This window comes from Astatotilapia calliptera, chromosome 7 (genome assembly GCF_900246225.1).
Source record: "Astatotilapia calliptera chromosome 7, fAstCal1.2, whole genome shotgun sequence".
NCBI lineage: Eukaryota > Metazoa > Chordata > Actinopteri > Cichliformes > Cichlidae > Astatotilapia > Astatotilapia calliptera.
In genome coordinates, this window is record NC_039308.1 from 8,518,614 (window position 1) to 8,542,658 (window position 24,045).

The following is a 24,045-nucleotide window of genomic DNA, read 5'->3' on the forward strand; positions in this document are numbered from 1 at the left end:
TATATGGCCTACCACTTTGGGAATGACAGCAAAATAATTCAGGATCACAGACCACTGTTTAGCACAGTCCTCAATAATAATTATATAATTACTATATAACATCTGTCTTTCTTTTAGACCAATGACTGTCCAATAACTCCAGGGGTAACAGAAAATGAAAAGAGAAAATATTCAATAAGTGATCCTTGCTTATATCCAAGATCAAAGAAGACAGCCAGATTGCTTTGAGAGGTGAAAGCACAACTGAGAAAACCTCGTGGGTTTTTGTTTCCATTGTATGTTAAAATAAAATAATAAATTTTGTCCAAATCAAATAGATGAGGCACATGTAATAGAAAAAAAGAATATAAGTTTAATACAACGTGCAACAATATATACACATTAACCGCATATCAAATATTACAAAAAGAACAGTGATCACACGAACACATTAAATGTATTCTGCAAAGTAAAACCCCTCACTAATGTTTACAAAAAAAGCGGGGGGAATGAAAAAGCTTCTGGTTTCATTGGATGCCGTTTGTTTTAAGTCAACGTGTGAAAAGGAACCAAACCTCAACTCTCCACATTGTAGCATACAATTAGAAAACCTTTAATATAACAGTTGTAATTTAAACTAAATCAAAATGAAACAAATGTATTTCTGTTATAGGATTAAGAATTACAGATTATCCACCCCACGGATCCTCCGGGCTAGCTGAATGTCACGAGGGAATACAGTGACTCTCTTGGCGTGGATGGCACACAGGTTGGCATCTGAAAATATCAAGACGAGAAAAGCCTCTGCAGCCTGGGAGGACAAGAATGTAGAAAAGTTTGATTGGCAAGCTTTACTATGGCTTAATAGGAATATGTAATAATTACACAATATACACAATAAATAATTACATTATTTAGTTAACAAAAAGAAAGCCAAACAACACCAGCGACAAACTTGGAGAGCAATTGTTGCTGTTCAGAAGTGGGTTTATAAAAAGAGTTGTAAGGCCATTTCTAAAACAAGTCCATCAATGTACAGTGAAAAATATTATTCAGAAATGGGAAACATTCAAGGCAGTCACTAATCTTACCAGGAAATTTAACCCAAGGTCAGACTATGTAATGCTTCGAGAAACTATAAAAAACCCAGAGAGCTACATTTCACTCTTAAAAAAAGCTCCTAAAATCCTCAGTTACAGTTAGCACGTTACGTTTGAAAAAGACTGGACAACCGCATATCAGGACAAACACCTTATACCAAACAAAAGTATAACATGTAACTTTTTGCCAAAAGTATTGAACAAAGGCTGTGAATACTTATGTACATGTTTTTGTTTTTATTTTTAATAAATTTGCAAGAATTCTAAGCAAAAATTGTTCACTTTTTCATTATGAGATGTTGTGTATAATATTTTGAGGTAAAAAATGAATTCAATCCATTTTGGAATCAGGCTCAAACATGATAAAACTGTAACAAGTGAAGCACTGTGAATACTTTTCTGTCACAGTCACCTGTGTGAAAAGGGTACATAAGCTATCAACTGATCCCCACCTAATGGCAGTATGGCGATCTAAATGGCCTTATTTAAGGCAAAAAAACCCCAAAACAAACAAAAAAAACCCCAAAACAAACAAAAAAAACAAACAAACACTGCACACCATCACACTTGTAATTCTAGGTAAATGTATCAAATAGACAAGTGAACATTACAAGTGTCCACAATTCATCAAAAGGCTAATGGAGATGGCGTCTTACCTCTTGGAGGGCCAGAAGAGCATAAACCTGCCATCGAAGCCTTTCTCTAGAAAAGCTTTGGCACACCTCATGAACCTAAATCAAAAGGAAGAACCAACATCTTTTTAAGAAACAGAGGCTTCAGTCACATAGAAACCCCCCCCCCCCCACACACACACACACACACAACAAACACACAAAAAACCCTCTAGACAGTGATGCTTTTTCAACACCAACTATATGAGTATGTAACTGATTTGTTAAAAAAACAAACAAACAAACAAACAAAAAAAACACAACTGCACATGAACTCAGAAATGTTGGCACATGTCTGCCGTAGCAGTATCCCCTGAATGAGATGGTGGCCACCAGAGGTGATTACAGCTGTCAAGCTGAAGAAGGAGCACTGTTCGGACTTTGTTTGCCTGCCGGACTCCAGAGACAGCTGACAGGTCCTGACATCCCAAGCAGAGTCCAGCTCTGGTAGTAGCTGAAGCAAAAACTTGGGTGTGAGAGAAGTTCCCTGCCTGATCTTTGTGTTAACACTATTATTGCTAGCTCTTTAAAGGTGAAAAATTAGATTGCAGACACAAGCGGCAAATATGATCTTTTTTCAAAATGTGGCTGGGTTTTCAGGCTTTAGAGTTCAGTAATTTGATTTGGTTCAGAGTAGAGCCGCTGATCCTCCACGACGAAAGAAGCCAGCTGACGCAAGCGCCTCCCAGATAAAGTATTCTTACTGGGCAGCCCAAAACCTCTGCTTTCATAGAGGCGCTCACATTTCCTACTGATCAGTAAATCAAGTGCATTTGATTAGTAACACCTGGCTGTTACTTTGTGCATAGGCCAACAATACTGGACCTGGTGAAATGTGGCTGGTATTGGACAGCACCACAGGCCCTGGTGTAATGTGGATTGCCTTAACAGGGAAAGTAAGTTCACCATTACTTCTTCCAGTTTTTTCGCAGGACTCTATGCGGTCCTGCATCATATGTACAGTCCTTCATTTGACTGTATGCATTATGCAGTTAATTTATTTTTTATTTAATAACTATTTTTTGTGCCTGCAGGTCATTGAGAGAATCGACTCTGATGGCACCAAATGCCCGAATCCTAGTCCTAGATCAGCCCCAAAGAGGACAAGACTAAAATTCCCTCGTGTCCTTCAAAGAGATTATAGACATTGAATTGTACAAAAGAATCAGCTCCTTTTATCTTGGTTCTTTTTGCTGCCAGTTTCAGCCTCAATTCTGTGAACACAGTAAAGATTATTTACATGCTATCATCGTGAGGATGGAGACATAGATTTTGTACCGGACAAGTAGATATCTATAATGGTTATTAACATTAAGACCCGAGTTAAGAGACAGAATATATGAGCATATTTGTAATTACTGTAGTTTCTCTTTCTCGTACTTCCAACAATTAAAAGGCATTGAAAAAAAAGAACACTTCTATTGATTCAACTATAAAAATAAATAAATAAATAAATGAATAAATAAATAAAGACTCCCAGTGGGTAAAAAGTGACTTTATCTGTGTCTGGTCTGCTGTTGTCAGACTCACCAAACGGGCAAAGGGCGCCTTTCTAAGGAGGAGATCTGTGCTTTTCTGGTACTTGCGGATCTCCATCAAAGCTCTGGTTCCTGGTCGAAATTTCCTCTTCTTGGGGGAAACAGGAGGCTGTCCTAAATCCACAAATACATTTTGTTAGCAAGCCAATTAAGTAAAATCTTTGATAATCAAATAAGCCTTTGATTTTAAGTGCTGAAAAGTGTGTGTGTGTGTGTGTGTGTGTGTGTGTGGGGGGGGGGGGGGGGGGGGGGGAGAGAGAGAGAGCGGTCTTGCTCTCACACACACACACAAAATAGATTAAAAGTTACTCTAACCTGGAACTCCACTGCGACTTGGGGATGTTACACTGGAGGTCCTTTGGGCTGTTACACTGGAGGTCCTTTGGGCTGGCACTTGGGGGCGCCGTTGAGGGGTTTTACCCTTCCGACGGCTGGCAGATAAATTATGACGCATTGCTACAAATGTACAGGCACAATTACAAAGGGAATAACACCAAGGTCACAATTTAACTATATCAGATTAGGGACATTACTAGAGGCACAAAAAAACAAAAAACAAAGAACAAACTTTCAAGTTTCCTTTTCAGTCAGTAACTGTACTTATTATTTTATCAGACAAGGTAAGCAGTTATTTTGTTTTCATTTTATTTAAACTTTATTTATCCAGGTAAATAAAGGTATAGAGGGAGGTATAGATTCACCCTCTCTTCTGATAAAACAGCTTAAAAGGCCTAGAAAAGATCATCAGATTACAGAAGAAAATGCTCGGTAGATTGATTTTGTCTCAAATGCATTCAAAGTAAAAGGGGAAGTGTGGCTTACTTCAAATCACAGATCATTAGAAACATCAAGCTACCTTGACACATGAGAAGCAGCTCTTGTTTGCAAAGGTACTCATGCCAGTGGAATACGTCATTTTATAACTGCTTGAATGAGAAGGGAAAGCAGGACATGTGCCAATCTTATCCAAGTGTGTCAAGTCTTTTTTCCCCCCAGACACCAACTACTTCAGCTCCATCTTCAAAAATTACTTTCTCAAGAATACACCAACAGTCAAAAGTCATTTAATGTTTTTTGTTCCTAGGATCTGCTGGAGCCATTTGCCTAGCCTAGCCTGGAGTTCACTGCTCAGATTACCACTGTTACCCTCATCGTCCACATCTTCTCGAGTTCTTCTCTCAGCCCTCAGTACCTCTCCAGCAAGTTCCTTCTTCCTGATGTTGCTGTCATTCAGTATAGCTACATCTACCACTATGGCTGTCTTCCTCTGCTATGTACAGTTGGTTAGCCATCACTAGTTTGTCCGTCTGTATCTGGAAATCCCATGGGATCTTAGCTTGGTCATTCTCGACCACACTAGGGTGGTCATTTTAACCTCGGGACTTGAGTTTAAAAGATGTTCCTGTATAATATGGGTGCCTGCTAGCATTTGCACCCTGCTGTTATGTGCTGAATTGTCTCAGGGGTATCTTTACACAGCCTAAACATGGGTTCTTGCCTGGTGTGACAGACCCCTGCCTCTATGGATCTTGTACTCAAAATTAAAAGCCTTGGTAATGTTCACTTCACAGCTAGTTGCTAGCCCATACAGACCTTTGCACATCAGTGGTTCCTTCCTACATTGAGAATCCAAAGCATACATAGCTAAAGGACATCTTATAGCTTAAACGTGTACTGCACACCTGGCAGTTGGCTTGAATCCTGGTCAAATCACATTCACACCATAAACAAACCAGGAGTTCATTTGGAAACGTACAGAGACCACCTTCTCCAAAGGGTCTCTGTGGGATTACGGTGTTCACACTTGCACAAATGAACTGCAACAATTGGGAAAACAAAACAGAGTTCCATTTAAATGGACTGAATAACCCATCTGTGAAAGTACCCTAACAAATTAGTCACAAAGAATATCCTTAGAATGCATCACAAACCAAATTTTAAAAAATGGATATAATCCATTTTGGATAAAAAGCTGTTATACCATAAAATGAGGACAAAGTTATAGTTTTAAGTGGCATTGTTGTCATGCTCTGCACTGTCCCCCTTTTCTAATCTGACACAATTTCTTGTTTCTTATACAGTCTACAACATGCAATTCTGAGATCTTCTCTGGTACCTTCATTCAAGCAACTGTTTCAAATTACATTTTAGAAAAACAGAAAATTATGACACGGGCATTATAAATAAAGCCTAATATAACTATGCTGGGATGCTATGTCATATTCCTGCGAAGAATCACAGCGTTTTAAAACTACTGTATACAAGGAAATTGACAAGTTGCAGTCGCTAAAATACAAGCTACGCTATATAGCTAATACATAGTGTTGCTATAATATGAGCAAACAAATTTTACTAAAATATAGAGAAAGCTAGAGATAAGACCACCTTGATATAAAATATTTGATCTATTCGATCGAACCATTGGGTCCTGTTGCAAAAACTCGTTCGGAAATGGCAATAAAAAGGTAGTGAGGATTAACAATTTCAAATGGGTGACTAACTGACATCAAATTATCCACAAGAAATTGCACGGGGAAAAAGTATGAATGCCTTGTACAATATTTAGAGCAACATTACTCGGTTTCCACAGAGACGTCTGCTAAGGTCACACATGAAGCTTAAAAATAATAACGTGTTTAGTTTTTATTATTATTATAATTATTATTTCCCCACAAAATAAAAGTTTCATGCACGACTCGTACGGCCAAATGGAACAGAAGGTCCTTGCTTTGCAGATTGTTTATCTAAATGACATGTTCTAGGAGCTATTACACGTGAACAACAACACATTCACCCTTGAAAATGTTTCATTAGAAAAGTAAAATAATAGTACACGTACCTGTTGGGTTCAACACCACTTCTCAACTTGAAATACTCGAAGCCGATATAACTACCCGAAAAGCTACAAACGCCACACACTCCAGACTGAAATTCAAATAACGCCCCCCGCTGGCTCAGCCAATCAGCTTTGATCCAGCTTGCGGGCCAGATTCTTCTTCGTCTTTTCCCGTTTCACGTATGGCTCACAACTTGCGACACACGCCTGCTGGCCTCTACTGTTTATATCCAAGTTCCGTTTGAAACTTACTGAAATGTTACCACTATAAAGCTATTCGGTAATTTTTGTTCATTGCCATTTTAGGCTAGTTAATCCAAGATGAGCAAGGTTTTGAAATTGTTGTCCAGCCGCTCACAAGTCTTTAATCAGTCTCTAAACTCTTCTGGTGTGCATAATACCAGTAAAAGAGATGTATATCTTTTATTAAAATAAAGGTAAAAATAAAATAAAATTCTTGCAGTGGTAAAGATTGAGTCGTCATACTGGTTTTGAGCTGTCCCTCTTATACTTGCCTACCAGATGTTTTCCATACAGGACAAGCCCTGTCTTAACTATTTGATACTCAAAAATTAAAGAAAACCTTTATTCTTCTTTTATAAACTATGCTCTTAGAATCAGAAAGTATGTACACAGTTTCTGCATTTAGATTTTGTTCCTTTCATTTTTGTACTGGAATCAATTTTCCAAGTATTCTGCTCAGTTTCTTTACCTAAATTATTCATTACAGAAGTGTAATCTGAAAGTGGGTGTTGTTGGGCAATTTGTATTCTTTTCTCATGACACAGCATTTGTTGCCAAGTGATCTACAAACTTGTCCCCCTGTAAACTGCATGTGGTGATGCATAAAAAAGCCATCTCACTACCTGCTTAGTAATATCTGTGTGATAAAGCTCTAAAATTGTATCCGTTTGGGACTTGGATTTTATTTCTCTTAAAATAGTTAAAGCTATTGTCGACCACTAAAATAATAATTCCTGTGTGTTTGCTGTGAATACCCTTACTGTGATCTGATCTTCCATGTACTTTTTCAGGATTCATTAAATGTTGCTCACCCACTTTTTGGATCCTTTGGTGGATATGTGTAAATCAGTGAGTGTGCATTGTCTGGAGCTCTTTAGAGATAACCCTTTGGAAGCTATTGTTAAAAGACAGAGAAGTGTGTGACATAATACTCTTCAAATTATTCAATAAATAATCAAATATATACTATAAAGCATAATGCTGTGACATTATAAAGCTCAGCAATTAGCAATGCATGAAAATAAGATTTTATTGTGTTTTCACAGACCAGTAGGTCACCAAAAGTGATTTTTAATAAATTCCTTAATAATTCTTTAGACAACGGATCATGTTCTGCTATATATAGATTTTTTTTTTAGTAAGAAAAAGAAATAGTTACCATCTTCCAGTATTTTTCAGCAGTAGTCACTAAATAAATTTGCGAACACTAATCATTTAACAAGGTTTTTTTTATTCATCCTATTCTACTGAATACATTTTATTCTAGCTGAAAAATGCTGCTGAATTTCATTCAGTGTCCATAATCTGAACAGATTCATTGACCACATCCAGGGACAGGGGTGTCACAGTTTTGGTCAGGACAGCGGTGGTCCCAGTCTTATACCTGTACTGCCCTTCTCTGAAAAGAAAAGACAGAGAGAGAGAGAAAATGTAATGCATTAGATTTATCTAATTGGATTTGGATTAGATATTTCCTAAAGAAGAAAAACTGTCAGGTCAGTTTCAGATTTATCCACACATTCATGCCTATATTAAGCAGAATTTAGTGATCATATTAGTCTTTTTGTCCTTTATGAAAATGCCCATGTGAGTGCTCTGATTATGTGACCAGCAGATTAACAAACGAAAAAACACAAATTAACAGTGTAATAGAATAATGGCTCACCTTTTTCCCTTCGTTGTGGGCTTGTCATAGCCACGCAAATATTCCACTCCAGCTTCAGTGATGACACACAAGTCGACGTTACTGCCTGAACCCAGGTCACAGAAAATCCCTGCAGCGATGGCATCTCGTACTAGCTGCTTCGCCTCTTCCAACTGAAGACATGTTATTAAATTTCATTCAATTTATATGTCTTTCCGATTCTGTGGACATTATTACTTCAATTTGTTTATTCTTAAAGATTTGACTCTTTATTTAATTACCTACAGTATGTCATAAGAGGGAACATGACAATGCCTTACCTCCATATTTGGTTTGAACCTGTCCTCAAATACAGAGACAGCAGCTGCTGCTCCAGATCCTAAAATCAGAGCCAAACATTGTTATTATTACTATTACTGTCACTGTCTGTTGCTAGGCAAAAGTATTTTCATTCAACTGTATGTTAATAATGATAATTTATGACTGAAAGTTGGAATGCTGTATGAAGTATTAAAAAAACAGGATGCAACGAGCTGAAAAAATGATTTGTATAAACTAAGAACATGTATAATTTTAAGAAATATATTATAATTTTTAATGGAGCAACACATCACAAAATGATAGATTCAGAATGCAGTTTAGCATCGTCTTGCTGAAATATGCAAGACCTTTAAAAAACATCATCTGGATGGCGCTTTCCAGATGTGCAAACTACCAATCCCATCAGAGATGCAGCCTTTATAAACAAGATAGATAGAATAATGTTTTTCAAACATGTAAATATATGTAAAATAACAAGAGATAAGAAAAACTTAAAAACATCAAGTTTTCATGAATATCTCTATGTCTACACAATGTTTATGCTCATAAAGGAGTAGGGTGAAGTTTACACTTTTTCTGTTCCTTCCGCCTTATTTCAAATTCCATTATTTACAAATCAATATTCACAATTCGACATTATATGATCCACACATGTTTGACTGTATACAAGTCTAGACTCATATACAACACATAAACATACACACACACAAAAATTTCAGCTTGTAAACCAAAACACTCTTGCCTCAGTCTATGACTTTGAGGACAAGGCTTCAACAGAACACAATGAGAGGAAATTTCCTATATTCACGCAATTTATCATTTATTAAACAATCACATGAATTTTTGTATTGATGTCTTTTTCTTAACTTCATTTGTACAGGAGTTCCACACACTAACTGTTGTGACTGTAATGCTGTGACATTTTACATTAGTCCTAACTGCTTGCTGAACATAAGGATTCTTCCCAGGTTATGAGTATTTGGTCTTATCTGGAAAAAGTTCTGAATGTTGTGTGGCAAAGTTTACTTGCTGCTTTGTACATTGTACGGTTCTGAGGTCACCCAAATCCTTAAATCTGAGAATATTCAGTTTAATAAAAAGTGGATTTGATGGTTCTCTTGAGGTGGTTTTATTTATTATCCTTATTGCTCTTTTTTGCAGAATTGGATGGGTGTGTGCTTTATGTGTGTTTCCCCACACGTCCACACAATATGTCATGTACGGGAGTATCATAGAACAATAAAGAGTATATAATGCATTTGATTTATACGATCCTTAACCTTGTAGAGAATTGCCAGAGAATTGCCATGTTATTTATTGTCAGTTTACTATTGGTAGAATATGTGTGATTCCCAAATATTATGAATTTTGTTCTACTCAGGTTCAATATTAATTTATTATAGTCAAACCAGGTCTTCAGATTATTTAGTTCATTTTCTAGTTCATTCAGAAGTTGTTCCAAGTTACTTCCACGGCACAGTAATTTTGTATCGTCTGCAAATAATATTATTTTCAAAGACTTTGAAATTGCACACATCTCATTAATGTACAATATGAAAAGCAGTGGCCCCAAAACTGACAGCATATTCTTTGATTTCAATAGCAGTTGTTACTGTATCTATAAACTTCATTAACGTATGTGTTGTGGTGCTTTTGCATCTAATCTGCTATTCATTGTTTTTTGTGATAAACTCATACAATCTATTTTAAAAAATATTTTTCCAGTATCTTAGAGAACTGTGGTATTAAAGAGATGGGCTGATGGTTTGCGAGAATATGTTTATCTCCAGCTTTATATATTGGAACTAACTTTGCAATTTTCATCTCAGGGAATACACCATTCTGTTATGACAGATTACAAATGTAGGTAAATGGTTTCACAATACATCCAATAATACCTTTATTTCAATTTATAACAATGCCATCACAGTCAGTTAGTTAATTTTTTGGAGTTAAAGGATGTAGCTACATAAATAATTTCCTCTTCATCTACTCCCCTTATAAACATTGAGTTTGCTACATTAATAGTTTTAGTTTTAGGAGCATGTCCAGCTTTTACAATTCCTTAAGCCAAGACAGGATCAAAATCAAGAAAAAAGTCATTAAAACCATTTGCAATTTCTTTTATGTCACTGATCATTGTATTTTGTATTTGCAAGTTATTTTGATATTCTAATCCCTTAGTTCCTTTATTTACAATGTTATTTAGTATTGTCCACATGTTTTTCATGTTATTCTTATTTTCATCTAAAACTTTACTGTAGTCATTTCTTTTGCTGCTTCTTATAATTTTTATCAATTTATTCTTATACCTCTTATAAGTTTGTTCAGCTTCTATTGTTCTTTAAAAAAATAAAATAAAATTATACAACAGAGTTTTCAAATGCCACATCTTGAACATAGATGTTACTCCAGTCTTGGCTGTTGAGGCGGCAAATTGCTTCTTGTGTTTTATGTCTAATTAATTTCTTATTAGGTTCACATCTGTTAATCCTGGCATAGTTCTGTAATGTTGCAAAAACTGGTAGATGGTAACATATGTCATTTATTATTAATCCACTTAAAACATTCCTGCCAACAGCATTAGTGAAAATATTATCGATAAGTGTAGAAGTTATCGGTTATTCAGGCTATTCTTGTTGGACGGGAGATTGAGGGATAAAGACATAATGCTAGACATTGTATGTGTGATGGCTGCACTTACAGCCACACAGTGGTAATGGCCACCATATTAGCGTAAAGGCTTATACATAACACTGCATTCACATTTGTCTTTAAATATAGGAATTAATTTACAGGACAATGAATAACTGGTTTTGGTTTAGAATTAATTAACATATCCACATAACACTGCATTCTAAAATAAGTGCGCACATTTTAGTTTTAGTTAAGTATGATTAATCTTTGATTTTTGAGTTACCTTAGTTGCAGCTGCTCCAGTCCCTTGATTGAGGAGCCAAGAGGTGGAAAAGGGGCGGAGCAAGCCTTGATGGAAAACTGCAAATTTGCTCATTCCATAACTCGGGACCATGGGGGGGAATTGGAGTTCGTTATGTTAGTTTCAGTTAGGTTTTTTGTGTGTTAAACATGTAGTTTATACTGTGATGAGCTATTCAAGGTCTTCACAGTTTTATGAGGAACAAACACTGACCTGACTCATTTAAACATTAAAGAGGAACCTAAAGGGATGAATCTGTTTTATGTCTATACATATAAAAGACAGAAAACATACCAAAGAACCTATTTTAAATTGTATCATTAAGAACTTTGTTACTACCAGCCTGCAGTTTATACAGGATCACCCCAAGCAAGTCACCCCAAGGCTGTTTTTTATTGTGAGGTAAAGACCCTACAGTATTAGAAAGAAAGGAATTGGTGAGGAGTTTTAAAAAATATATATATATATATTTAACAGGAACAGGAACAAAAGCCCAGCAGAACCAGGCTCAAGGAGGTGCAGTTATGTGCTGAGGTCATTTGAGGTAAGGGGGAAAGGAAGAGAACAGAGAGAGGAAGAACACAAAAGGCAAACTACAGGAGAAGCCAGAGTTTATTAATTGCTAATGATTAAATACAGTGGTGGTGTATAAATACACAAGAGAGTGAAAGGAGATGAGTGAAGAAGAAATGCTTAAGCCTATTGCAGCATTACTAAAGGAGGATTTAGGGTCACCTGATCGAGCTCTAATATTAGGTTTTGTCGAAAATGAGAGTTTTGAACCTAATCTTAAAAGTAAAGAGGGTTACTGTCTCACGAATCCAAAATGGGAGCTACTCCATTCATACTGGCAGCTCCTCAAATGAGCCCTCCCAGCAAGTAAAATTATTAAATTTGGAATGAAGAGAATGAATTGGTGCTTCAGGACTGCTTTGATGCTACAAACTGGAGTGTGTTTAAGACTGCTGCCCTGAGAGAGCACAGTTCTGTGAATTTAGAGGAATAGCCAGTATGCATCAGTGGTTACCACTGATGCATACTGGCTTCCCTGGTTACCATCAGAGAAGCCAAGAGCCAGTACAGACTGAAGCTGGAAGGATATTACAACAACTCAGATTCCAGATTCATGTGGCAGGGCCTGCAATACATCATTGATTTCCAGCAGAGGAAAAGCAGGGTCACAGTCAGCTGCAACACATTACCAGACGAGCCGAATGAGCTCTACGCTGGCTTCGACACCTTCAACACCAACCAACACGGAGGCATTCTATCAGCAGAGGCGGCACAGAGCTCTTTGAGGGTCTGCTCTTCAGAGCTGGCTGATGTTTTTACAGACATTTTCAATTTGTCCGTCACCCAGTCAGCTGTGCCTACATGCTTCAAGTCCGCCACCATAGTGCCCTTTCCCCAAGAGAAACAACATAACCTGCTTGAATGACTATTGCCCCATCGCACTCACTTCAGTTGTGCTTTGAGAGGATAGTCATGACCCATATCAAAGAAGCCATCCCAGACACATTACACCCTCTGCAATTTGCATATCAGAAGAATCGTTCTACTGAAGACACTGTTAATGCAGTCATCCACACAGCCCTCTCACACCTCAAAAATAAGGACACCTATGTTTGAATGCTGTTTATAGACCTTAGTTTAGCATTGAACACTGTCATCCCAAACAGACTGGTGTGAAAGCTCTCTACTTTTTGACTGACACCCCCCCTCTGAAGCTGGGTCCTGGACTTCCTCACAGGCAGACATCAGACACAAACCAAGTACTCCCCAAGGCTGTGTTCTCAGTGTTCTCTGTGTTCTCAGTTCACTCCTGTACACCCTCTTCACCTACGACTGTGTCCTCTCCCAGCAACACCTAAGTTCGCTGACAGCACAACCTTCATCAGGCTCACTGGTGAAGAGGAGACTGCTGGTATTCTCAGCTGGTATTCTGGTGCCTGGAAAATAGTCTCTCCTTAAATGCTGAGAAGGGTATGATGATTATTATTACAATTATTATTGTTGTCTGGGTCTACTTTGCTAGCGAGAGACAGAGAGTTGTTGAAAGGCTGCTCCAACAGAAATTATTGTTTCGGAGAAAAACACGAACACAGTGTACAGTCGAGTCTTAATGGCTTACTTACAACTGGGCTACACTGCCCATGAGGCTACATTCTTTAGAGCTATGCCTGTAACATTCTGCCTATTGCCTTCATATTAAATAATTTTTTGAACAATAATTTTTAAAAATATTTCTTCACGTCATTATGCGGGCCGCAAGTAGAGGTGACATGGGCCGCAATTTTGAGACCCAGGCATTAGAGCCTCTTAATGCGTGTTTTCTTTAGGGTTCCACCGGCGTGGAATTACCAAAAATAGAGAGGGCATAGCCTAACATATGAAACAGGAAAAGACCGCCGTGTAATCCCGTTATTTCAACAATGTAACTGTATTCTGAATACCACCTTTTTAAATGGTAACTGTAACGGAATACAGTTACTCATATTTTGTATTTTAAATTCAAACATGTATTCCGTTACTCCCCAACTCTGTTGACTGATTATTGACCCGAGGATGAGGAGAGGCCAGCACACCGCACTATACATCAACGGGACTCAGGTGGAGAGGGTGAAGACCTTCTAATTCCTCTACAGGTGCACAGTGGAGAGTATCCCGACAAACTCCATCATAGTATGGGAACAGCACCACTCAGGACAGGAAAGCTCTCCAGCGTGTCATTAAACGGCACAATTCATCTGTGGAGTACCCTTCCCACCACTACAGGACATTTACAACACTTGGGTCAGGAAAAGGGCACACAACATCATCAAGCACCGCACCACCCCACAGCACACATTGTTCTCACTCCTGCCATCTGGCAAATGCTACAGGAGTGTGAAAGCAAGGACAACCAGACTAACAAACAGTTTCAATCCAAAGGCTATCAGGCTACTGAATTACTGACTTATGACCTGTAATTTGCAATTTTGTACAGTTGTATACAACATAACACAACTTCAGACACTATCAACATTTTAATACCACATACTCTGTATATATTACCACTGTGACAGTGTTGCAACTACTTGCAATTTAAATTCTGACTACACCTACACATAAGCTACAAGTGCTACAAACTTGTACTTGTTTTACTTTATTTATTATTTTCAATGCTATATTCTATGCTCAGAGTTAAGTTTAGTCTTTATTTTTATTTTTATTTTATGTTTGTTTTTATTTAGTTGTGTGAAGGGAACCTACAAAGTAAGAATTCCATTGCTCTGCTTAACCACTTGAATCTCTTGAATCTTTCACAGGAGTTGGGCCTAGAAGCTGAAGGCTCTGTTACCCATTCTATTTTTGAAAACTATAGAATATGGCAAAATGGTAAATTGTTATTGTACATGTACAACGAAATTGTGTACAGTGAGGAACTACACTAAGCCTACAGTATAAGTGTTGTGTTGGGATAGTAAGGTAGTATCAAGTCTCTAAGATATGAGTTTTGGAATATACTTCCAGAAGCTTGGAGAGCATGAAAGCTACTTAAAGACATTACAAGAAAGCTTGCCTAAGAGAGGTCAGATTGTGTTGTAAAATAAAGGTGGTCATCCCAAATATTAACTTTAAGCTTGTTAGACTTGTGCAGGGGCAGCATTGTTGCCGTACAACAAGAAGGTCCACGGCAACTCCAGCATCTGGGCCTTTCTGTCTGGAGTCTGCATGCAGTTTGAATCAATGCGAGTTCTCTCTGGGTAATATCTCCCACAGTGCAAACACATGCAGTTAGTGGGGTTAGGTTAATTGGTAATTCTAAATCGCCTGTAGGTGTGTATGGTATATGAGTGTGAATGGTTGTCTGTCTCTGCCTGTAAGCACTGCAAAAGACTAGCAACCTGTCCACGGTGTACCCAGCCTCTTGTACTATGGCGGCTGAGATAAATTCCAGCCCCGCAAGATAGATAGATGGATGGGTGGAATTGTCCAAACTCTACATTTCCCTTATATACTGTACTTGCATATGTATTTGCACATTTCAAAATTACCGTTTCTATTTGCTACTTTCATAGCAAAATAAAAAGCAATAACAGGTGCCTCAAGACTTTTGCACAGTACTGTTTTTATCATAAAGTAGTAAAACATCTCAGTTTAGGCATTTGGTATGTTTATAATATGTTATATGGTCAATAAAATATTAATTTATGAGATTTGCAAACTGCTGGATTCTGTCTGTGAAGGTTCTCAGTCATCCAGGTCATCGTAGTCTAAAGAGCTTGGAAAGAAAAGCATCTGGACTTGTTTAAGTTGCTTGAAGACGTTGCACCTCTGTCTGCCATCTATAATCCAGTTTTGAGAACCCTTCCTAGATGCCTTAACGCCCACTCACATCCTGGGCCATCTAACCTCAGGAAATCACATGATAGGATGGGGCCAGGTTTCACAATGAGCTCACCCGAAACTCTGGCTGATTGTGACCCACACCTGTTTTCACACCTCGGCTCATATGATTAGGTAGAGGATCATCAGGGGGTCCTTTGTCCCTCTTTGGGGGGGAAACTCCCACTGGGTTTATATCTGGGACTCTCCACCATTTGACCCTTAGAACCGAAGAAGCTACTCAGATGAGAGGTGAAACGTCTTCAAGCAACTTAAACAAGTCCAGAGGCTTTTCTTTCCAAGCTCCGTAGACTGGTGGATTCTGTTTTTTTGTTGATGTTTTAAACCAAGTTCCAACTTTTAAAATTATTTGATTTTTCTTCTAGAAAACTCTTAGACACCTGCCACAGCATTCTGCACATATAGTAGACAGTACCCTAAACATATACATACCCATGGTGAGAAAAGGCAGTTTGTCATAAGAGCCATGAGGGTAAACACTGTACAGGTGAGCTCCAGTCACATCAACTCCTCCAACAATCAGAGATGACCCCACGTGACCCTGGTACCTGACAAATCAAACAGATGGCATTACCACAACATCCAGCTTTTTTTGTTAGAGGAATACGGAGCACATCCTCCAAAATGTGCACATGTGAATAAGCAACAAAACAAAAACAATAGAGTACAGAGACAATGAGGGTACACGAATGCTTATCGCTCCAGCAAGCCCTAGTTCAGAAGCTAATGATAGAAAATTATCCAATTTAAATTTTAGTAAAATAATAGTGTGTAACCCTTGTTTATTTTCCCATAATAAGTTAGCTTTACCCAACCATAGCAGCTCTATGCCCGACAATTTGAATATTGCTTGTTTAGCATCCAACTATTAGTTACTTATGCTCTATTGCTCTCACCTGAACAGCATTTGTTTGAGCTGTCTGGTAACCATAGCAACAAGTGGGGGTCGCCCAGTGTTGAGCATGTGAAGTTCCACATTGGATGACATGATTTGTGTAGTTATCTCTGCATCTGCAGCAACACCAGCTCCACAGCAGCTACAAAACATACAAAAAAATTGTTAGACAAGTCAAACAATAACCCGTTTGACGAACATGGCATAAGTATCTCTGCTTAGCCTTTGACGCATAAAGAAAAAAAGCCACATTTTTGTACTTTTGTACATTTTTATGCATTTTTTAATTTCTTTTGTTTTGGAGATACATGGCAGAACGGTATACCATGTATTGCCTCAAGTCTTATTATCCCTCTCTGTTTTTATTCTTCTTTGTCTCTTTGTTTTTTGTGTTTTTAAGAGAGAAGGAGAGAGATCTGAAGAAAGTAAATAAGCCATATAGTTGCTGAATCTGTCCTCATTTTGAAAATTAAGTCTGTCCTCCGAAGTAGACCCTTGCCTCAGCAAGTATAAGTGTCAGTATAACAATGCATCCATAGTGTCTATAGCTGTCCATGTGTATGACACCCAGGAAGGTGCCAGTTTGCTCTGATGATGTGTGGTGCATCTCCTGCCCTGGAACTGGAGAAGCATCAGACAAAGGGCACCAGGAGACAAGGAGGAGGAGACATGAGAACTAAGGAGGCATTGGCCAAGTCAGGAACTGAAAAGTCATCAGCAATTTTAAAGAAAAAAATTAAATGTTAGCAATAGTATTTGCATTCTAGCTATTGGAATGTTTTTCTCTGAAGAGAGAATGATGGCAGAATCAGCACTAGACGAGCAGATAGGGGCCACAAGAGGTAGACTTTGGAATGTGACCATTTAGTTTGTAAGCTGATTCAGGCAGATGGCTGGCTGATGGGCCATACTGGTTTAAATCTTGACATCAGGAAAGAAATCAAGAAACTGAATGAAATGAAGCTGGCATGCTAGGAGCCTTGCCGCCATCGGGGGTCTTGTTTTCTAGTGAGAGCTATCTTCAAAGTGAGTGAGGAGTCAATTCGACTTGTCCTGTAAAATTAATGAGTAAACTTACTAGATTTTTGGAGCAATGTAGTGAATTTTCATGCAGTTTTTGTCAGCCACAACCATGTCATCTGTAGCTCTGGTATCTGCTCCCAAGATGACTCCATCCTAACACCACAAAAAGGAAATATAAAAGTTAACACACTTTAAATGATAATTCAGCTTCCTAGTGTATTACTAGTGTTGTCCAACCACTGATGATTAATCCAAACCTTGTATACAATTCCAGCAATGGTGGTGCCTGTCTTCCTGGCATTAGGAGCTTTGTAACCAGCCTGAGACAAATTAGACTCCAGCACGGCATTCCTGGTAATGACACGGCAGAGAAAAGGGAAGACAGAGAGCCTCATATTAGTGTGAAATCGCTAATCTTTTTTTTTTTGTTTGTTCCGCCATTAATGTCGTAAAGCCGTTTTTGTAAACGCTGTTAAATCCAGTTTGTGTACCTGCGGCTGTTCTCAAAAGAGAAACCTCCCGGCTGAAGCGCAAAGGAATTCAGACTGTGCAGCATATTAGGTGCTGATTCTAAAGTAAAAGACTAAAAATCAAAGAAAACCCTTGTCGCGGTGCGTCAGTTTGTGTAGGTGCTTCTCAGAAGTTTTCGCTTTTACTTTCACTTCTCAGAACAAGTCCCGCCTTACCCGCTGTAAAAAAATATCCACATCCGTCTGACATTTGCTCTTTTCTCTTATCTGTTCTCGTTGTTTATTGTTATTCGTTCTAAACAATTATTCATTTCCATGAAAAATGTGTTCAAAGAATAGTAAAGATATATGAGTTTTGTTAATTTGTTAATACGAATAATCTCATAAACCACTAAAATTAACTTCTGAATTACATTGGTAATGTTTCTTTGCAGTGTATTAAACGTTACCTGCAAAGATGGAACCTGCTCCCGGAGGCTTAAACTGGCTTAAAGTGGCAGTTTAAGTGAGGCATCAGGATGAAACCTTTAGTCTGGGTTTAGTCTTTTTCTCCTCGCTTTTTTTTTTTTTTTTTTTTAAATGTTAAGGCCTAGACATCTATTGTAGACTATCTTTTCACCATTAGTGGTCAAGAACTGAACTGGAATTCAAAAAATAAAATAGCGTTATGGCACCTTCAGTAGGTTATTAAATCTGTCAGTTTAACTGTCTAAGATATTTTTTAATGTACTGCAGGCTGGCGACAATAACAAACGGACATCAGTCTCCTTACACCCTAAACATATCCCTTTTTTTCTCCTCGTGTCATGGCGCAGATGTTTACGTTGGGCTTGTAACATAGTTAAAAAGGTTCAAGTAGCCTTTTTGTTTGTACTGATACATAAAGAAAGTTCTGCCAACAAAATAAAAATAAATAAATAAATACAGCTAAATAGGACAATGTCACCATCTAGTGTCAAAAGTCATCCCGCACTGACTAGAAATGGCAAATGACTGTGGATAATCCTCAGCGTGATGAAGGATTAACGTTAGTGGTGTGATACGATGTTGGTATTCGCCCTAAACCAGGGCCAGGGTCATTACTGCCAATGCCAATACTGATATAGATACTTTTAAATTCAATTCAATTCACTTTTATTTATACTGGTTGATTGGTGCTGCGGCACTGATGCGGATGCTGTACCAGTATGTTGTGGTGAAGAAAAAGCGCTTATGTATGGAAAGATTTTCACGGACACAATACATACTCAACTCTACTGCTCCAGCCACAGATGCATTTTCCTTACAAATGTGGGGCCATTTAAGGAGACATAAACAGGCTTTAAACAGTGTGAGATTTACTGGGAACAAGCATTGTTACAACAAGGAAATCATCAACCAAACATAAGTGTCTAAAATTTTTGTACTAAGTTTATTTGGCCAATCTGCACAGCTTTATGTTGTGTCACATATATCATTTCAGAAAGGGCTCTGTAATACACTTGAAATGGGCCACACGTTGGAACAGAGAGTAGCAATGTGGCTCTGAAACAAGTATTAGTAGAGAAATACTTAAATATATCTTTTGATATATGTACAGCGGTGCCACTGAAGCAGATAAGGATGCTCAGCTCACAGCTGACTCACAGTTCAAGATGAAGGCAAACATAGAGAATCAAGGCTGAGATGGTTTGGACATGTACAGAGGATGTTGAAGGTTGAGCTGCAAGGTGCGAGTAGAAAAAGAAGACAGAAGAAGAGGAGGTTAGGGTGAGTGTGAGACCTAACAGGACCTAAACTTAATTAGTAAAAAAAAAATCTTGATCAGTCGGTTTATTTGTTTATTTATTTTTGCATGAAGAAATTAATGATAGTTTGCTACCTACTACAGACACATGGCTGTCTGTGATGACACCTCAAAGGAGATGTTTCTTTTTTGTCTGTTGTTTTTTTCCAGCCTTGTGTCTGTTGTGTTTGTTGGTGTCAATTTTGTCTGTCATATCATTGTTTTTCTGCTCAGTTTCTGTATGTTATTCTTTCCAGAAGAAAATTGATGGTTTCTTACTCCACCTCTACCTTTGAAATGAAGTGATGGTTAAAGCTCTTCCTATTGTCTTTGTAAATTGGCAGCAGATTTGGCAGCTAATGCTTCCCAAATGATTAGGGAAGACTAGCTTCACTACCTAAAGAATTACAATTCTCTGAGAATGTATATGCCCCCTTCCTGATTTCTGACATTTTTGCCTTGTTTTGAGATCTTTTAGCCTAATGTTGTTCATGAGACTAAAATCATCTCACTGTGGTAATGTAAATATAATATGGCCAATATTATATGTATTGTCAGATTATCATGATATAACAGCAGTGAGCTTGAACTCTGGGTCAAAGATTCAAGTTGCAGTTATTTATATTTCCTATTACCGTAAATCTTCACTCAAAGACAAGTATCTGTGACAGTATAGATGTATTATATATAAGAGACAAATATTGTTTGTTTAATATGTTGGCATTACTAAATTTGGCTCAATGCTTACATACATGTGTAAAAAGAAAATGTACGAGCTGTGAAAACTGTTTCTGACAAAATGAAGAGTAGACTGATATATTAAATATTCCTTTATTGTGTGAGAAAATCAGACCATGTCATAACTGCTTTAAGTCATACAGAATAGATATCAGAGCCTTAAACAGGATGACTTCTGCTAAATCGCTGCAGGGCACTGAAGCTGGTTTTATGCATAAAACCGGAATAGTGTACGGGGAAGGCCAAGTTTGCGGCCTACAGGAAGCGGTGTCTGAAAAGGGCTGGGAAAATCATCAAAGACCCCAGTCACCCACCACATGGACTCTTCACCCTCCTGCCCTCTGGGAGGCGCTACAGGAGCCTCCGGACTAAGACCACCAGGTACCGGAACAGCTTCTTCCCCACAGCTGTCAGACTCCTGAACTCTGCCTCCTGACATCTGACCCACGTTAACACATGGACTGAACATACACACACCCACAATGGACAACCGTACCCTCAAACACACAATAATAACATGGACTGAACCACCACTCACAACCACTAGCACTTTATATAGCCTCTGTAGGAATTATATCTCACTTATCTTAACTGCACTACTGTATAGCTCTGTGTAAATAATCATTCTGTACATTCGATAATTTTTAACCCTACAACTGTTTACAACTTCCATAGTTCCCATTTCTGTATAGCTGTATATCTCAGATTTCTGTAAAGTTATTTATTTCATATTCTGTATAGTTTTTCATATTTATATCCTGTTCATATCCTGTACATAGCTTGTACTCACTACAGCCTGTACATACTTATAGTTATAGAATATTCACAACATACTTCATACCGTGTACATTATAACATACCATAATAGACCCATTTCTGTAATATACTCACATATCTATATTATTGCTAATATATATTGTAATATATCTATATCACTAAAGCACTTCTGGATGGATGCAAACTGCATTTCGTTGCCCTGTACCTGTGCATGTGCAATGACAATAAAGTTGAATTCTATTCTATTCTATTCTATTCTAAATGGGTCAAACTGGGCAGAAAGTACACAAACACATAACATCCTCATAGAATATGATGTAACATATAGATCAACTTACCTCAGAATATATAAAGCATATAAACAATTACAGCAATATGATGCAACAAACACAGCAGTGCTACTAATCCAAAATACTCAAAGCTTCATAGAACTGAAACAAACATTTGTTATTCTGCTGCTGATACATACTTTAGGTTTCTGAATATTAAACTTGTTTCTGCCTTTCATAGTGTGTAACTTGAAGGCCCTGAGTACTTTCTCCCACACTGAAAACACTGGAATGATAACATTATTTGAACATTACCTAATAAGACTGATTCAGGGCAGACAATTAGTTATGTTAAACTTTTCTAGTAGTCCTTCACAAACAGGGAACAGTCTGTCTATTCTCTCCATCTGTCAGCTGCTGCTGGCTCTTCCTCCTCCTCTTCCTCACACACTGCTGAGTTTGTCCTGGTGGATCATCAGGGGTGCGAAGCCTCACAGATGATGCGCAGCAGTGGGTCCCTCAGTCTGTCCTCACTCTGGACACTTGCAGTTGTCACACATGGAAATCAAATGTGTGATAAGCTGCAGGATTCAAACACAAGTGTAACTTATAAACACATGTTCATACTTTTATTCCACAATCAGAGAAAAAGAAACAGAGAGAGAGTGCAGGACAGACAGACAGGTGACAGTCTCGGGTGTACACACTGCTACAAAACAGCACAAGAGAAGGAGGATTTAGTGTTTGTGTTATTACAAGTGCTAAACAAGAAGAGTTCCCAGATGGTACAGTGGACACATGTGTGACTCCTGTGATTAAAGCATCTTTCTTTCAGCTTAACGAGTGAACCGTCAGCTCGTTCAAACACATGTTAAAATCCGTTTGGCTCGACACCACCGAACAGAGGCAGCAATATAACATAGCTAACATTAACAGTGCAGTGAATCCTGCTTGTGCAGTGATATTCAGGACTGCAAACCGAGCAGCATCACTCGGCTTGTTGTGTTTGTGAATATATGACTGACTTTAATTATCCATAAAATCATCACATTCTCTGTAAGATTAAGGTCGACTATTGGTCGTCGCGTGGCGGTGACATAATCGCACTTAAAATGCGTACTTCAAGCGTGCAGACCCTGAATTGGGACACAGCCAGTGTTTCTTAGTTCTTTCATGTCCCTGCACTAAGTCTTGCTTATAGTCGTCTCAGTGGTCATTGTCGTAGTTTTCGCTGTTCTTAGTTTCTCCAGTTTAGGTTTTAGTTTAGGTAGCCACAGTCCCTGCTGTTTTGTTATGCCTTTGTATCAGCCCACAATACAGGCTCGCCTTTTTTTTAAAGTTCAGTTCTGCCTCCTCGCCTGTGTCTGCTCCTGGGTCCTCCATTCTCTCTCCACTCGGTCTGCGGGGCAGACCGTGACAATGGGGTGGAGGACATCTAGAGGGCTGTGATAGAAAAGGATGTTAGCGGCAGATAGAGGCTGATGTGGCGACCTTTATAGGGAGCAGCTGAAAGAAGAATTAGAAAAAATGCACTCTGGGATTAACACACAAGTCACCACCTGATACACATTGAGACATCCTTTAGAATGGGCAGAGCAAGAACTCTTGCTCTTCATTTGATTCGTACTTTGAAATATAACTACTTTTTTTCAACATTTCACAACTCCACAAGAACAAAAATACACACAAATACACATGGGGAAACAGTTTGTCTTGAAACAACAACTGCAATCTCTTAATTTCAACTTTATATTCAAAATGATCCATTGTAATTTTTTTCTTAAATTTCTCCCATTGCTCTTTTTTTTCTCATGGTCTGATTTTTGTTTGTTTTCTTTGTTGTCTGTCCAATGGCATATCAAGATGAAATAAATGTAGTACATTAACCTTAGTCACCATTGCCCCGTTCTCTGTTGCCCATACCCACTCAAACTGCAGGACCACCTTTTACCTGAAAATGTCCCTGTTGGGGCATTATAATTAAAACCACAGAAAAAATGCGTTTTATAACCACTAGTGAGATTTGGAAAATATTTAAGTTGTTTTTTTAAAACTTCTGTTGAGCACTAAAAATTGTGAGGATACTCATTTCTAATCTTTTCCCTCTCAGTCTCTTCAAGTAACACCACAAAAGACCCAGCCAATGCCCAGACAATACACGATCAAGCTGCTTTTATGGTCGAGCTCCCTGGAGTGATGTGGACAGCAAATGGGTTACCTGCTTAACCATAAATTCCGCTTCTGTCAGAAGTGTACGGGGACGGCCAAGTTTGCGGGATCATAAAACCAGCTTCAGTGCCCTGCAGCGATTTTGTAGAAAGGCAAGTAGAGACTTGTATCCTTTTTTATATCCTGAAAGCTTCGTCTATAGTTATCGTCTTCTAAATATTCATTTATTAAAACTATCGATAAAATCTATGAAAACTTCTTACTACATATAAAACTGTA

At 38.2% G+C, this 24,045-nt stretch overlaps 2 protein-coding genes across 2 annotated transcripts; both read right to left on the reverse strand.

The window, feature by feature from the left end:
• Positions 1-332: 332 nt before the first annotated feature.
• cenpa (histone H3-like centromeric protein A) lies at positions 333-6,304 on the reverse strand. The gene is made up of 5 exons (XM_026172858.1): positions 6,128-6,304; positions 3,604-3,744; positions 3,281-3,402; positions 1,736-1,810; positions 333-790 (listed from the first exon to the last, which is right to left on the reverse strand). The coding sequence occupies exons 2-5, from the start codon at positions 3,740-3,742 to the stop codon at positions 662-664; spliced, it is 465 nt and encodes a 154-aa protein (XP_026028643.1). The 5' UTR covers positions 3,743-3,744; positions 6,128-6,304; the 3' UTR covers positions 333-661.
• A 1,274-nt stretch (positions 6,305-7,578) lies between these two features.
• Positions 7,579-18,277, reverse strand: psmb10 (proteasome 20S subunit beta 10). Its single transcript, XM_026172859.1, has 8 exons — positions 18,070-18,277; positions 17,836-17,929; positions 17,634-17,731; positions 16,557-16,697; positions 16,093-16,208; positions 8,333-8,391; positions 8,034-8,185; positions 7,579-7,766 (listed from the first exon to the last, which is right to left on the reverse strand). The coding sequence occupies exons 1-8, from the start codon at positions 18,132-18,134 to the stop codon at positions 7,655-7,657; spliced, it is 837 nt and encodes a 278-aa protein (XP_026028644.1). The 5' UTR covers positions 18,135-18,277; the 3' UTR covers positions 7,579-7,654.
• Positions 18,278-24,045: the final 5,768 nt, after the last annotated feature.